This window comes from Oryzias latipes, chromosome 21, assembly GCF_053564925.1.
Source record: "Oryzias latipes strain Hd-rR chromosome 21, Olatipes_Hd-rR_3.1".
Classification (NCBI taxonomy): domain Eukaryota; kingdom Metazoa; phylum Chordata; class Actinopteri; order Beloniformes; family Adrianichthyidae; genus Oryzias; species Oryzias latipes.
Genome location: NC_136257.1, coordinates 34,143,750 through 34,159,742, shown reverse-complemented (window position 1 = coordinate 34,159,742; position 15,993 = coordinate 34,143,750). Strand labels below are relative to the sequence as shown.

Here is a 15,993-nt window from a genome sequence, read left to right as displayed (position 1 = left end):
TTGCTACTGTTGCTACTGCTGCCACTGCTGCTGCTGCTACCGCTGCTACTGCTGCTGCTGTTGCAGCTGTTGCTGCTGCTGCCTTTGCAGCTGTTGCTGCTGCTGTTGTTGCAGCTGTTGTTGCAGCTGTTGCTGCTGCTCCTGCTGCTGCTGTTGGTACTGCTGCTGTTGCTACTGCTCTGCTGCTGTTGGTACTGCTGTTGCTGCTGCTGCTACTGCTGCTGCTGCTGTTGGTACTGCTGCTACTGCTGCTGCTGTTGGTACTGCAGCTGCTGCTGCTGTTGCAGCTGTTGGTACTGCTGCTACTGCTGCTGCTGTTGGTACTGCTGCTGCTGCTCCTGCTGCTGCAGCTGTTGGTACTGCTGCTACTGCTGCTGCTGTTGGTACTGCTGCTGCTGCTCCTGCTGCTGCTGTTGGTACTGCTGCTACTGCTGCTGCTGTTGGTACTGCAGCTGCTGCTGCTGTTGCAGCTGTTGGTACTGCTGCTGCTGCTGCTGCTTCTACTGCTGCTACTGCTGTTGGTACTGCTGCTACTGCTGCTGCTGTTGGTACTGCTGCTGCTGCTACTGCTACCGCTGCTACCGCTGCTGCTGCTGCTGCTGCTTCTACTGCTGCTACTGCTGTTGGTACTGCTGCTACTGCTGCTGCTGTTGGTACTGCTGCTGCTGCTACTGCTACCGCTGCTACCGCTGCTGCTGCTGCTACTGCTGTTGCTGTTGCTGCTGTTGCAGCTGTTGCTGCTACCGCTGCTGCTGCTGCTACTGCTGTTGCTGCTGCTGCTGCTGTTGGTACTGCTGCTGTTGCTGCTGCTTCTACTGCTGCTACTGCTGTTGGTACCGCTGCTGCTGCTGCTGCTGGTACTGCTGTTGCTGTTGCTGCTGTTGCAGCTGTTGCTGCTACCGCTGCTGCTGCTGCTACTGCTGTTGCTGTTGCTGCTGCAACTGTTTTCACTCCAACCAAAAACTGCATTTTTTCAGCTCCATTTGCTGAGATACATGTGCGTCACATCAAAACATTCACTTTTTTTTTTTTCATTTGGTTGACTGTCTTTTCTGTTTCTGTAATGTGTTGATGATTTTGCCTCTTTGTCTAAGTCCCCCCCCCCCCCCCCCCCCAAACCTCTGATGTTTCCTTCCAGTTCTGTGCAGAGGCGGACCCGAGCTGCTGCAGAACCGTTGACAGAAAGCAGCTTTTTCAATCTGCAAACGATTCCCAGGGTTCCTCTGGGAGATCTGGGGTCTTTGCCCCTAAGGCCTGTCATTGTGCGTCCTAATGATGGTAATACACATAAAACAACACATCCAGCGTTTTCGGATGATTGAAATGTTTCTGTTTTAGGACTTTCTGTGATTCTTTTCTGAAGAAAAGTCTTTAGTCTGAAAGATTAAAAAAAATTCTACAAACTTTTAGCATCAAACAAAGTAAAAACAATTATCTTTCTGTCTCACATCAAACCAAACCTTTAACTATAAAACATCATTAGCTAGTTTTTGGTTCCAGAGGAGAGAAACTCAGATCTTTGTTTTGGTTGGTTTGTGTTCTTTTCTGAGGTTCGTTAATGAACCGATAATGACGCCTGTCTGAAGTCCAACCGAACGCCACGTTTATGGTCGTTCATAACAAAGCTGGATTGTTGGGATCATTTTTCTGTCCATGTTTGTGATTTCTAGCAGGAAAGATTTTCCAAACAGAGTAAGTAAAGTAAAGTAAAGTAACATTCCTGCAAGAATTTATCAAAAGCCAGTCTTGCTCAAGTGTTGGGGTCAGATGAAAGCTGCTGACCCGTGTCCCCCTGACAAGGCTTCAAATGGTGGTTCTTTGGCTCTAGCTGTACTCTGTTATGGAGACATTCTCCCGCTTTTATGGACGGTGAAAGAACGTGACATTTTTTCAGATTCTTCTATTTAGGAGTGGACAGAAGAAGATGAGGAAAGTTCAGCCCAGCCTCATAACATTTATCCTCCTCCAGTGGAGCTGTTAAACCCCAGAGACTAATCTGACTGTGCTGCACGTCCCGCTGGGGGGGAGGCACAAAACAATCGGGGAGGTAAAACGCTGCGCTTGTTATCTGTCAGAGAGACAGGTGTTTTAGATTACTTCCAACACACACATGCAGCCGCCCGCTCCAGCTGGGCGAGAACCAGATCCGCCAAGACAACTAATCAATAACCCAGAATCCAGAGAAAACACGGGCAGACAAAAAAGAGAGGCAAAAGGAGGTGAAAGGAGACACAAAAACAAAAAGAGATGACGAGAAGATGAAAGGAAAGGGAGAGGAAGAGGAGGATGCTAAGGGAGGAAGGTTCCTCATCAATCACAGAGCTGTTACACTAAGAAAGGCAGCTGGAGTTGTCATCATCAATCTGTACTCCACCTCCCAAACCGGACCAGAGCACAACACAATGGACCAGAACGAGGAAACACACACAGCTGTTCAGTCCTTAGATTAAATTGCTCTTTTAAATGCAGTGACTCTGAGAAAAAAAACAGTTGAACCCTAAAGAATTCTGATTCAGCTCTTTGGTCGGATGATAAGAACACAGAGCAGAAACTGTTGTCATCATCCAGGAGGTTTTCCTGTTTGTGTGTATTTGTTAGGTTCTGGCAGAACGTCAGTGAGGTTTGGGTCTGTTATCGGATCCAAACCTTCTCGTTCTGACAAAGATCTGCGGCGATGCTTCAGATCAACATGAGGCAGTTTGAACTACGCTTGAACCGACAAAACGATCTGCTAAACATTGCAGTTTATTGTTGGCTCAACCACTGAATGTTGTCTGGGGTTCGAGGCTTCATCCCCTATAATAATACCGTCACCACCATGCAGGCCTAAGCATCACCTTTATGCCATGAGTACGTGGAACTTCCATTATGAATACTTCACAATACACCTCCCACATGCACAACAATGGTACGTTCCATTTACATGCAGTGGCTGTACGAGCCTCAGGAGAACTGCAGAAGCACCTGAGCTCCCCTTAACATGCCGCCGCCCCTCTCTATGACCCTCCAAAGACAACCCACAAACCCATAGGGGTCAACCCCCCCATAAGGATACAAGTGATTCAGATAAAACGCTGACTTTGTCCTTTTTCAAACGTTAACATCAAGGCAAAAGAATTTCACGTCAGCTTTTCCTCTGCGTTGGGTGTCGTGGATGGGACACTGGGTCATGTGTTCATTCTCCATCTCAAAGCGTTGTTTTTTTCCTTCGACCTCGCCTCTGGACCGTCTTCCAGTCAGTAACAGAGATGAAACACTGAAATAATCATAATCATCAATGTGGAGCCGCTGCCAGACAACTAACCCTTTCGGCTCAGAGTGGTGTTGTCAGAGTGTGCTGCTGTACAGGGACTGTTTTAAGGAAACAGCTGTGAGGCCTGACATGTGGTCCGGCGGGGTTTCGCTTCTCCCAGGAGCTCCATCTTACTTTGACAGATTTGCTGTGACATTCACTCCTGAGAAGTTTGGCAACTGTCCGGATCGTTTTGCTCGTGTGAATCAAATTCATTAGAGTGAAACAGTGAGGGGAAATTCTTGGGAAATGGCTTTATAACAGCTTCCAGATTGACGTGGAGCAGCAGGCACCTCCCTGAGACTGCAGCTCAGGTCTGCCTCGATGCTGAGCTTTCACGGGTCTGCAGACGATGGTCAGCTATCATCAAGGCCTGGCGATTAGCAGCCTTTGGCAGCAAGTTTCTTCCGCATTACCATTGTGCTTTTTAAAAATGTATTAATGGGTTTTTCATTTCAGTGTTGTCTTAACTTGGATGCCCAGCGATGAGCTATTGTGTCGTTTTCCTAAGGTTTGCTTTTCTAAGGCAAGCAGACGATGTGAGACAGATAGCGGCAGCAGAGACTGATGGGACCTTGGCTTTGTTCAGCGTCTTGGCTGCAACCAGTTCCTGTGCTTTTCTGGGACGGGGTCTGGCGTCGGTGCAGGTCAGAACTACTGCTTCTAGTCAGCATCTGTCTCCCATTATCTGTGATTGAGTCATTGCTTCTAATATACATTTGGGTACATAGCTGATCCAAGCAGCCAAACACTCACATTCCTGCCTCTTAAACTCTCCTAACTGTTCTTCCAAGTACAGAAAAGGATTGTTAGGAGGTTGTTAAAAAACTTTAGACTGGATGAATGTTTCCAGGACCTTGGTAGGCTTAGGTTTGATCTGAAAGCTGGCAGCCAGACTAGTGAGCAAACTTGGCATTGCAGTTGGATTTGGTTCATTTGATCCTGAGGTGCAGCGTCTCACCAGGAGTTTGTATAGCTTAATGTAGAATCCAAAAGTTTGTAAAGAAATAAACATAAAATCCCATCAGAATAAAAAAAAACTACTAGAAGGTACTGTTGAAGAAAAATGGCAATACAAGTGGTGCAAAGATGATGTTTGGGTTGCATGTTGAAATAAATGTTTCTTTGCTAGAAAACAGAAATAGCTCAAATATAAACAGCTGGAAGCTAAAACCCCGACTTTTAAACTTAGAGGCTCTTAAAACGACGCAGCTTCTTTGGTGAGACAACCAGAAGGTGACAACCTACAAGATAATCTGCTGTTTACACAGAGTGTCTGACTGAGAAGTGCTGGTCTGGGTGACCCGACTGAAGCTCCCTGCTGCCTCCTCTCCGTCCGCCTGATAGCCTCATAACTCACGCTAAGCCGGGGGATGGCACAAAGCTGGCGCTGCGATGGGATACAGGAAACAATGCCTCACCCAGTCTGCTGGACCTCGATAGCGCTGAACCTCCCACTCCCCTCAGTGCGGACGCAGGCAGACTGACAAATACATTCTGCTCTGCAGTCACCATGCAAACACCCAGAGAGCACGGCTGCTGAAGCACAGGGGCCAGACTGGGCTCGGTTTTGACACTTATGAAAAGAATACATAAAAATGAATTTTAGCTTTGAAGCTAATCTTGATCTGATGGCAGGAACTGATGTGAATTTAAAGAAAAACTAAAATCTGTTTAAGAAAGTTCTTGGTGAGTTTGGTTTATAGTAGAAATGACCTCAAAGCTTTCCTGTCCTGTTGTGATTTATTAAACTTAATGTTTTGGGTCATTAAGTTAAATCTACACAAAATCTTTTATTTCTTTATTATCAGTTGCGGCTTTATGTTTCTGTTAAGCCAAAATGATCACCAAACAAATTGGGGGCTTGTCCGTGATAAATTGCATGCTTAACCCTTGTGCTATCCTAGGCACTTTAACGTTGGGAGTTGGGTCATCTAGACCCACTAGACAGTGCTCTGAACCTTTTTTCTTCAATGATTTGTGATCTTCACTGGTGTCCATGGATGACATGAAATCTTTCCACCTTTGTCATGGTATGGAGAACACGTCAATGGAAGGGTTAGAGTTATACATGTTCTTTGATGCACGGGGGGGCTTGTTGTGCTTTTTAAAGAACTTCTTTCTGGGTTTGTCCTAAATAAACAAACCAATGAAAAGGACTACCTGAATGTATTCCCTGATGCTGTCTTCGTTGGGCGTCCACGCGTTGTCATTGCAGTTGAGTCTGGCCTGACGTGGAAGCCAATGTCCTTCTTCAAATGTTGAGGAGGCGGTGATCTGTTCATCGGTGATCTTTCCAGACTCCATACCAAAAGGGTTACTGCAATGAAAAGCTGCAAGAAGAGACAAAGCAAAGGGATTTAGATAAATACGTCCGTTTCATTCATTGTGAAATGTAAATGAATATAGACTTACTCTCGCTGACTTCTTTATGCGTCATGTTGTACCGGGCTGAGAAACCGTCTTTGGCCACTGCTGTGTCGGTGTGAAAGGCCAGGGAGAGAATCCCAGTGGATGAGTGGATCTCAGGAGGAACTCTTGTACCACAGTATCGACCAATCAGAGGACCCACTGTGGAGAGCCGAGATTTATTGGATTACCCATCAATCTTACTAAGGAGGAACTGCCAACCATGTAAAGACTGAAGTCATCTTTTCTTCCTGTTTGCAGCGACTCTTTGTTTCAGTCTCTTCTTTCATGACATCTGCTGCTAACTCCACCTCCTCCTCATCGCTTCTCCACGTCTGTCCCCTCATTTGTTGCACCAAAGTGCAAAGCTTGCATTTGTATAAATGCATTGAAATCAAAGGATCTCATCGATTCCTCGCCTGTCTTCCTCTCAGAGCTGACTGTACTGAGACTTGTCAATATGCCAACGCAAACAGATGACTGTGATTTACAGCCCAGGGATGTATGGATGCGTGCATGTAAAGACTGGAACCACAAATAGTGCATTGATCCTCTAACCCCCCCCATCTCACACAAAGATATACACATGAGGAGGTCTTTGAGGAGGAGGAGAGAAAATAGGCAGTGATCGATCACTAGTATTGATTTTTTCTCTCTTCCCTTTGGAAAAAAAATGTGTGGAGGGGGTTTTAAGAGGGCTTCTTGGGTAAATAATGGCAATAACTCCTTTCTGGATGATTTACAGTGAAGGAAAAGGAGGGAAAACGTTGAGCAGAGCGGAACGGCTTTATTATGCTGTAAATTATAGCAGAATTTAATTGACACTCTTCTACATCAGAGCTCAGAGCCTGCTTTTGTCTCTCTGTTCTTTATGCAGGAAATGAGGATGGAAAGGTTTGAAAGCGAACAGTTAAGGCAGTTTATCAGACGCGATAAAATCTGAACACAGGCGTTTCTGCAAATGTTGCACGTGCACGGTGCACGGATAGGAAAACTGCTTTATCTGATTTGGTCTTTCCATTTGTTAGATTTTGCTGTCTAATGAAGTGAAGCGGAGGAGTCTGGTTGTTTAGGGATCATTTTTCTTCTTAATCTAAACAAACTAGTTTGCATATTGTCTCTCAGCGTCTCTTTGCACTCAGAGACGTAAAAAATGTAACATTAAAGGCCGCAGACTTTTCCTGTTCAGCTCTTCCTGACGGGAAGATCCCACTCTGGAAGAAGTAAAAGTCCTTCCCATCTGACTGCTGCCCTCCACCCCCCTGTTATTTGGGGGGCAGCGCTGCTCGCCACGCCGTCCACCGGGTGGCTGGCTAACGTAGCGAGCCAGCCCACTGAGGGCCCACCATGGAAACTGCGGACAAACCCATTTGGGGTCCCATTTTCTGTCCACATGGGGCCCACTTGGCCTTGCTGGCTGTCGACCTTCGCTCACACAAAACCATACAAAACTACAAAGCAAAGTTTACATTTTCCAAATAAAGGTATTAGCAAACATGACATCTTTTTTTCCAAGCTTCTTCTAAGAGCTGAATTTGCTCCGATAACATCATCTTTGCAGTCTAAGATGCTTTCTTTAGGCAGAGTTCTCTTAAATTCGCAGCAGAAACCTTTTCATCTTTCTGAGGTTTGCAGAGGTCTTGGTGCCTCAGATGCATCCTCCAAACTTCCCCTGGCAGGTAAACCAGAAATATCGCAGCCCTGTGTGCCTCTCCCTCTCACCTCCGGTCTTTTTTCCCTCTGCTGAGCGACTCCTACTTTATTTTCCCCTTGAAAACTCCTGCCTTTTCTCTACAGTAGGCGCCAACATCCTGCCTGTAAGCCTAACTTTCATCTACCAACACGTAGCTTCTAAAATAGTTGCTGCTCCACCTCAGTCGATAATGATGTGGGCATGGCAAGACACACACATTTTTGCCTGCACTGACTCACAACAGCGAGGTGTTAAGGCTGAACGTGTTCACCAACCCCCCCATCCCATCTAGCCCGCTCAGAAATGCGATGTGAGCCGCAGCAAAACCAACTGTCACATGCGTGGCGGGAGCCGTACCTCCTGGGAGACCGTCCCACACTTCCAGCCAGTCGTACTTGCATTCTCCCTCCCCTCCTGGGAGGGGGTCATTTTCCAAGTCGAACGTGAGGAAGCTGAGGGTGACATCCATGCTGGGGGGGACCACGATGATGAAGAAGCACTCCAGGTTGTGGGGGTATTTGTCGGGGAAGCCCGGAGACTCGATGAGCCCCGAATGGCTGGTAAAATTCCGAGAACAATCCGAGCCTGTAAGAAGAAGAGAGGTCGGAATAAAAGACGTTTCTGCTTCCGGATTTGAACCATTTCTGACGTAGTTCACACTCAAAGCAGCTTCCAGCCTAAACCTTTGAAGAGAAATGAAGCAGTTTCCTGTGATGAACTGCATTGAATAATAACCATGTTCAAAAACAAGATCTTTTGTGGCTAATATTATCAGCAAAGTATTTCATAAAAATATGAATGACAGGTTAACAGAAGCAGCCATCTTCTTACTGAACGTACTGGCTTCAGTGTGGCGTCTCAGTGCCCGACTCATGTTTGGAGCCTGACTATTCCCAACCATCAACTGTATATTAGACCTGGACTGAGTGAGTGTGACGTCATCCATCAAAAATGTATTATTTTCCAGCTCCAGCCAAATAACCCTTGTGCTACCCTATGACCCCCCCCCCCCTTCCATTGAGGTGTTCTCCCTACCATGACAAAGGTGGATAAAGGTGGAAAGATTTCATGTAATCCATGGACACCAGTGAAGATCACCAATCATTGAAGAAAAAAGGTTCAGAGCACTGTCTAGTGGGTCTAGATGACCCCACTCCCAATGTTAAAGTGCCTAGGATAGCACAAGGGATACAGTCAACTCATTGGCCAAATTGTCACGATATAGACGCTGCGATGTTGGAACCAGATGTTAGTAAGCGGCGATTGGCCTGAGTCAGTCTGGGTTTCTGTGGCAAACCCTCTGACCAATGAGGAGTGAGCATGTTGGAAGGCCACACCCCTACCAGAAAGCGAGCAACAAGAAATCTGTTAAGTGTTTTGAAGGTTGGACGTGGGGGGCAGCAGGCTCCACCTACTTTTATTATGGGATCTGATTGGTCAGTTTATAACTTGAATAACTTGAACTACAGAAAAAAAAATCATGAAAAAAATTAGAATGATCAAGAATATGTTAAAAATAGGTATCAGATCCAGAATGGTTCTTCTGACCAATAACAGTTGATTATTTCTCTATAGAAATCTGTGTGATTTTGGCTTCTTGGAGCCACTTCATGTCTGGATTGTCAGGGGGCGGAGCCACTCAATTCAATTTCATACACAGTCAATATGTTCATCTCAAACCCCAAACCCACCAAGAACCATTTGTAGTTACTGATAAAACCCAACTCCTACCAAACCACTACACCAGAGGTCTGACTTTTACCAGCTGCTGGTTTGATTCCCTCCTTACCCAACCGGAAAACCCCGCACCAGCCCTAAATCTGTTCCTCACCTGTCAATCATTTTGAAGCAACACATGGGAGTTTTTATTTTCTGATGTGTATTGTATTTTACTGTTCTTTAGCTGACGTTTTCACCAACAAACAGCATCAATCACACGACTTTAGCAAATTTAAAGGACTTTACAAATAAAAGAGCCAACATTTCTTCCATAAACAAAGACATGAGAAACAGTTAAAATAAATTCTACTTTTGTGCAAAATCAAGAATATTTTCCAGCTACGGAATCAAATAAAACAGTTTCCTCTACTCTGCTTTCTCATTGGATAAGCCTGACCTGCAGAGAAGTAACCCCGTTTTTTACAAACATCCTCCATTCTGCTCCACTTTTTGCTCTGATTTTTTGTTATTGTGATCCTCTGTGTCAGGAAAACACCCCCTCTCACAAAGACTCTCCCGGGGCGTCCCAAGCGTCTGGCCCCCCTGCAGAGACTGTCGGGGAGGAAGGCGGGTCTGCATGGCAACAAGCGCATGTGTGAGCGTGGACTGAACGCCTGACCGGCTCTGTAGCCTGCAGCCGTTTTGTTCCCCCTCTCATTACTTGATGTTCATGGACACTCCAAAAACATTCCTGCCCTCCTTCCTTCCGATCTGTCCGCGCTCATCGTCTGTGGGTGTGAAACCGTCCTCCACCTCGCCTCATTTCCGTTCCGTCGTCCTCACTTAAAACAGCAGAAGTTTGTTTTTCTGTCTCAGACAGGAGGGCGTGTGGATGTGCAGGCAGAGTGTTGCTGGGTAGATTCTGGGATTTGTTGAAGCCTGAAAGATTCCACAGAGTCGAGGTTTTCCAGCAAACCTTTGAGGGACACACTGGCATCAAACCACCGACTGGAATGTAGAAAATAAAATGTTTGCTGAAGGCTGAAACGCAGACGTTCCTCTTAGGACGAGTCGGCGCTCAGGTCAGAGAGCTGAGGTCACATGAAGCTTCCTCACGGCAGACATGATGCAGAGGGGATTTTCTTCAGCTCACACACTGACGGCGACCACACGCAGTTTAACAGCTCCAGTAAAACCACCACCTCACTTTTCCCCGCGCGTGTTTGCATTCCACCTGGGTGTCATTTCGGTTGGATTCATCTGGAGCTGAATCCCAGCTGACGGTGAACTTCAGCTCCTTTGTGTCTGTTTGTCTTCATGAACCGACTGTTTAACCAAATCTCTGCCATCACACTGAGATCAAGCTGCCGCACAACAATCCCCCCACCGTGATCCCACTGCAGTTTACTAAAGGCTCCAACCAGGCAATATTTTAATGCCATAATTCAGGGAAATATTTTGGGAATCTCTTGATGATGTTTAGTTTCCCATCCTGAGATCACTGAGTCCAAATGTATGAAGCTTTCAAGTAAAATCCCAGAGCAAAGATGCCCTTTGGAGCTGGAAAAAAAGATTCATGGAATGGAAAACTGTAACAGACCCCCCCAAAATACAAAGCCATTTCCAAAACCACAGACGAGATTTGGTCAGGTTATGTTTCTGCAGGAAAGCATGCTTTCAAACTGGTCACTTTAGTTGGATGTGATGCATCCAAAAAACTGGTTTAAAAATGGCAATAAAATATATTCCTACTTTTGACACCCACAACATTCCTGTTACGGTTTGAAATACCCAAAAAGGGTCTTCTAGACCCGCTTAATCTCTTTCAAGCACTGCTGGGTGAGGGCAGGGGACACCCTGGACAGGTCGCCAGTCTGTCGCAGGGCCACAATCACCCACCCATGCACACTCACATTCACACCTAGGGACAATTTAGAGTCGCCAATGAACCGATGAAGCATGTTTTTGGATGGTGGGAGGAAGCCGGAGACCCTGGAGAAAACCCACGCATGGACCGGGAGAACATGCAAACTCCACACAGAAAGGTCTGTCATTGATGTTCTGGTTCAGGTCCCCCAGCAGGGACTTGAACCAGGGGCCTTCTTGCTGTTAGGCTAGAGTGCTAACCACTGCACCACCGTACACCAAAAGAAAAGTAAAAATAGTCAAAGAGATGAACGCCAGTCGAACAAAAGCCCCCGAAATCGCTCAAGTTTTGGCACTGCAACACGTGAAGTTCATGTTTTAGCTGAAAAAGTCATAGAAATTCTCTCCTTTTAGAATGTATTCCTAACTTTTCCTGAAGTCACCATCATTTGGTTTTCCAGAAGAGACGTTCGCTCGTTACTGCAGATCCGTGATGGACTGATGTGAACGTTCTATGATCAAAATGGAGGAAGAATCCAAACGCACAAAGACTAATGGAAGCAACGAAGGTTATCAGAGGGATTGAAAGATGAACGCCCACATTAGCCTTTGTGTGTGTGTGTGGGCTGCACACACACACACGCATGCACACGCACACACACACACGGTTTGCAGAAATTCAACCATCGGCATCTGTGTTTTGTTTTTTGAATTTTTGTTTCTGGGTTTGAGGTTAAATGCAAAAGTTGTACTTAAAAAAAAAACAATCAAAAATTTGAACTAAATGTTTGCTGCGGGGGTTCAGGGTTGCGTGCAGACATGCGTGCTGCATTAGTGAGTAACCGTCATGCCTGCATCAGTGCATTCATGTGTGCGTGTGAGTTCTGGGTCACAGTGACAGCTGGGGGCACACGGCCCAGACGGTCACATCTGATTGGCTGCCACACTTCCAGGTCTGTGGAAACATTGGTTGGAATTTGTGCGACAGTTTCCATGGCAACAGAGTTGTAAACAACAACAAATTATGCATTCATACTTAAGCCCCTCCCATTATCTGGCATGATTAATAAACATGGCTAGCATGCAGAGAGTGTGTGAATGTGGAAGAACTAAATCTCAGATTAATGTGTCGGAAAATCCAAGACTGTCCAACATTTAGAGGACATTAGAATCAGAAAACGGAAATCTGGACGTTTTCTCTCTAAACTTGTGTGCATCGAAGCACAACTAAGTTTTGGAGTCCTGAAAGGTTTTAAGTCTCCTCCTGAAAGGTTTTAGACTCCTCCTGAAAGGGTTTAAGTCTCCTCCGGAAAGGTTTTAGACTCCTCCTGAAAGGGTTTAGAGTCCTCCTAAAAGGTTTTAGAGTCCTGAAAGGTTTTAGACTCCTCCTGAAAGGGTTTAAGTCTCCTCCTGAAAGGCTTTAGACTCCTCCTGAAAGGGTTTAGACTCCTCCTGAAAGGTTTTAAGTCTCCTCCTGAAAGGTTTTAGACTCCTCCTGAAAGGGTTTAGAGTCCTCCTAAAAGGTTTTAGAGTCCTGAAAGGTTTTAGACTCCTCCTGAAAGGGTTTAAGTCTCCTCCTGAAAGGCTTTAGACTCCTCCTGAAAGGGTTTAGAGTCCTCCTAAAAGGTTTTAGAGTCCTGAAAGGTTTTAGACTCCTCCTGAAAGGTTTGAGTCCTCCTGAAAGGTCGGTTTAAAGGCCGTGCTCCCCTCACTTGACTGTAGGACTTTTGTGTGCAGTTCTGTCTTTTGATGTGGAAGAAAGGGACCTCTCCTCCACTTTAAATCCATGAAATTAGAGAGAAAACCCTGAAATTCCTGTAATTCGGTTTCTTTCCTTGATTTTATAAGTTATGATAGAAAACTCTGCAAAAGGACCGACAGAGAGCTCAGGCCCACGGGTAGGTCTCTGGGTTTCCGAGCATGTTTTCCACTCAGAGACCTCTGATTCACGTGGAGAGCCTCCACAGGATGGACCAACCTGATCCTTGGTTTCATGTCTGTGTCTCAAACTTAACAAATCTTTTTTTTTTTTTTTTCGCTTTTTGGATTCAGAATAAATGCAACTCCAAATGTGAAGAGTTTGTTTTTTCCTTGAAGCCGTTGCAGTTTAGAGCACTTTAGTCTAGTTGGTCAGCTTTAGATCAGCCTGCGTCTATTCGTGACAATAAATGCATCTGTTCAAAGCTGCTTCAGCCCATTCAGGGGGTCTCCAGCAGACCCCCCCCCCCCCCCCCCATCAGACGTGTCAGAAACTATCATCTAAAGGGGCTCACGGCAAACGTTTGGCTTCACAGGGGCGTTTGCTCCAGGATCCTGATCCTCCTCCAACAAGATGTTTTCAGGTCAGAGCGGGAAAAACAGGAACCATAAAAACTGTCTGAAACAGGGTTCTGTGCAGCAGGGTTCTGACGTGATCGGGTCCAAAGAAAGTTCTGAGAAAAAATCCCTGCTTTAGCTCTGCCAGAAAAAAAACGGGTCACTTAGGTCACTGTGATCTACTTGTTGAAACAGTGAATTAAAATCCAGTCTCGACTCTGTTGCTCCACTAAAATCTAAAAAGATAAGAATCAAACTTACACCCCCCTGGAGAACTGAGGAAATTAAACTATTGAAGAGACGTTGTAGATCTGCAGAAAGACTCTGGAGAAAACACAAACTTGAAATAAACTATCACTTATACCAAAACCATGTAAAACTATATAATCAAACAGTAAAACAGACCAGAAATTCCTACTTTGCGAACATCATTTCTGTAAATACAAATAACCCCAGAGTCCTCTTCACCACAATTGAGTCTTTAATCAACTCAAATGTGAACAAAAACACAATGCCAGCCTCCGCCTCATTGTGTGAGGCCTTTGCAGACCACTTCAGGAGCAAGATTGATTCTGTCAGATCAAACATCATAAATGGACAGAAAAGCCTTTTTATTGGAAATGATGGGTTGATTTTACCTGAGGAAGCACTGGACAGTTTTGACCTGGTTGAAGCTGCAACACTTGGTCGAGTTTTCTCCCAAGTTAATCCAACAATCTGTTTTTTAGACCCCATCCCTATTTCACTTTTTAAATCATTTCACGGGACTTTTGAGAGTGAGATTTTAAATATTATGAACTCCTCTCTACAGACGAGTATTTTTCCTGTTGCCTTTAAGACTGCAGTGGTGAAACCGTTACTCAAGAAAACTGATTTAGACCCTTCAGTTTTTAATAACTACAGACTTGTGTCCAACTTGCCAGTTTTAAGTAAGGTTTTAGAGAAACTTGTTTTTATTCAGTTGAATGAGTTTCTCTTGCAAAATAACATTTTTTTAGATAAACCAGTCTGGCTTTAGAACAAACCCGCCCCTCAGCCCCCCAACCCCCGGGTTCAATGCAACTAACGGGGGCACACCGGGCCGGGCGGCTCGGGGGACTCGAAACAAGAGACGCCAGAGGACAAGCAGGGCCGAAAGTCTGGGAGCCCCAACACAAACCCCCCAGCCAAGGGTGAGAAAACCCTCATGAACGGTCTAAAATGTAGACGTAATGAATAGTTACAATGTAAAAACAACTGAAACATGACCAAGTTAAAAATTAGTTAATGCATAAATAACTAAATTTAAAAAAGTCTAAAACAACCTAGAATATACGTTAAAGTTAAGACGTAAAATATCGTATAAAATATTAGAGTAAAAATTCTAGATCCTACACGCAAAATCAAATAAAAGCTAAATTAAATTAAATAGATGTGTCTTAACCCCCCCCCCCCACACACACACACACACACACGTACACACACACCTACACACACACACACACACACACACACACCTACACACACACACACACACACACACACCCTGCTCTGCAGATCTTTTGTCTCTGCATGTTTGTTCTGTTCAGTCTCCAGATTTTACCACCTGTAGTCTGTTCTTCATCTGCTCACCTGCCTCTTCTCACTCATCACCCCTCCCACTTTACCCCCCATGCATGTTGTTTGTCAGACCCTGTGATGCTCAGACTCCACCTTCATTTGTTGTTAGTGATGCTGTGCTTCAGTGAGGAACCACAAAGGTTTCTTCCACTAGAGATTATCCTGTTTCATTTACGCCGTTTTAAAATTACAAACGAGGGATAAAACACTGCCCCCCCCCAAAAAAGGTCACTTATAAAGTTATTTAACCTGTATATGAACACAAGTGTCTCACATACTTCAAAGTGTTAATCAAATAATTTTGCTGACACTTTTTAAAGTTTCTTGTTTTCAAAGTTTCTTCTTGTTCTGCAGGTTTATGACTTACAGCCCAAAATAAATCATCTCTGTCAGAAATCAGACTTTTTCCATCTCTTGTCCTGGGGGGTGTGACCTTTGACATCTTTGTTGCTTTAATGTCCGTCAGGTGGTAATGTACACACAAACACACGCACGTGCGCGCTCTCACACACACATGCACTCACACAGGAATGACCCCCCGCCCCAGTTGGTGCCAGCAAGTGAGAAACAGCAACCACCACACGTGTTGTGTTAGTAACCTCAGCCCCCGTGTGTGTGCACGTGGGCGTGCAGGACGGTGCGTCTCAGGGGAACAGGGCTCAGGACTCAATTAAGGCGGCATGCGAGGAATGCTTTCAGGGGGAACGGACAAGATGGCGGTGGGGCCGCCGCCGCGCGCCTCTCTGTCTCACTGCCCTTGATCTCAATTGGTCTCGCTTTGTCTGACCCACTGCAGCGTGAAGGGGAGCGCACACACACACACACACACACACCCACACACACACACACATGCCTGGATCCTGATGCAGCATCTCAAATCCTGCTTTAGCTTCACCTGTGAAGAACCACAGCGGTTCTCCTCCATCCTCACCGGCTGGCTCGGTTCAGCTCAATGAAGCGGGTCAACCACATGAACTCTGGTTCCCATGAGCGTCCAGGTTCACTTCAGGATGAACCCGAGCGCTGCAGTGCAGGGAGCTGATGATGTCATCGCCACGTGTTACGAGGAGCAAATAAACCGTAGACTACAGCAGAGCGCTAGAGCCGCCATAAAAGCAGAAAAAACCCCAAATATACCAGAAAACAGCCATGAAATTAT

At 45.6% G+C, this 15,993-nt stretch overlaps 1 protein-coding gene across 3 annotated transcripts in view; it reads right to left on the bottom strand.

The window, feature by feature from the left end:
* The window catches only part of LOC101172397 (neuropilin-2), a 94,772-nt gene that overhangs the window by 56,047 nt on the left and 22,732 nt on the right, over positions 1-15,993 (bottom strand). For all 3 annotated transcript variants that reach the window (XM_023950505.2, XM_011473642.4, XM_011473641.4), the window contains exons 4-6: positions 7,752-7,979; positions 5,708-5,863; positions 5,456-5,625 (exon numbers count right to left, since the gene is read on the bottom strand). In XM_023950505.2, the coding sequence (XP_023806273.1) occupies positions 5,456-5,625; positions 5,708-5,863; positions 7,752-7,979 (554 nt within the window). The remainder of the gene's footprint in view (positions 1-5,455; positions 5,626-5,707; positions 5,864-7,751; positions 7,980-15,993) is intronic.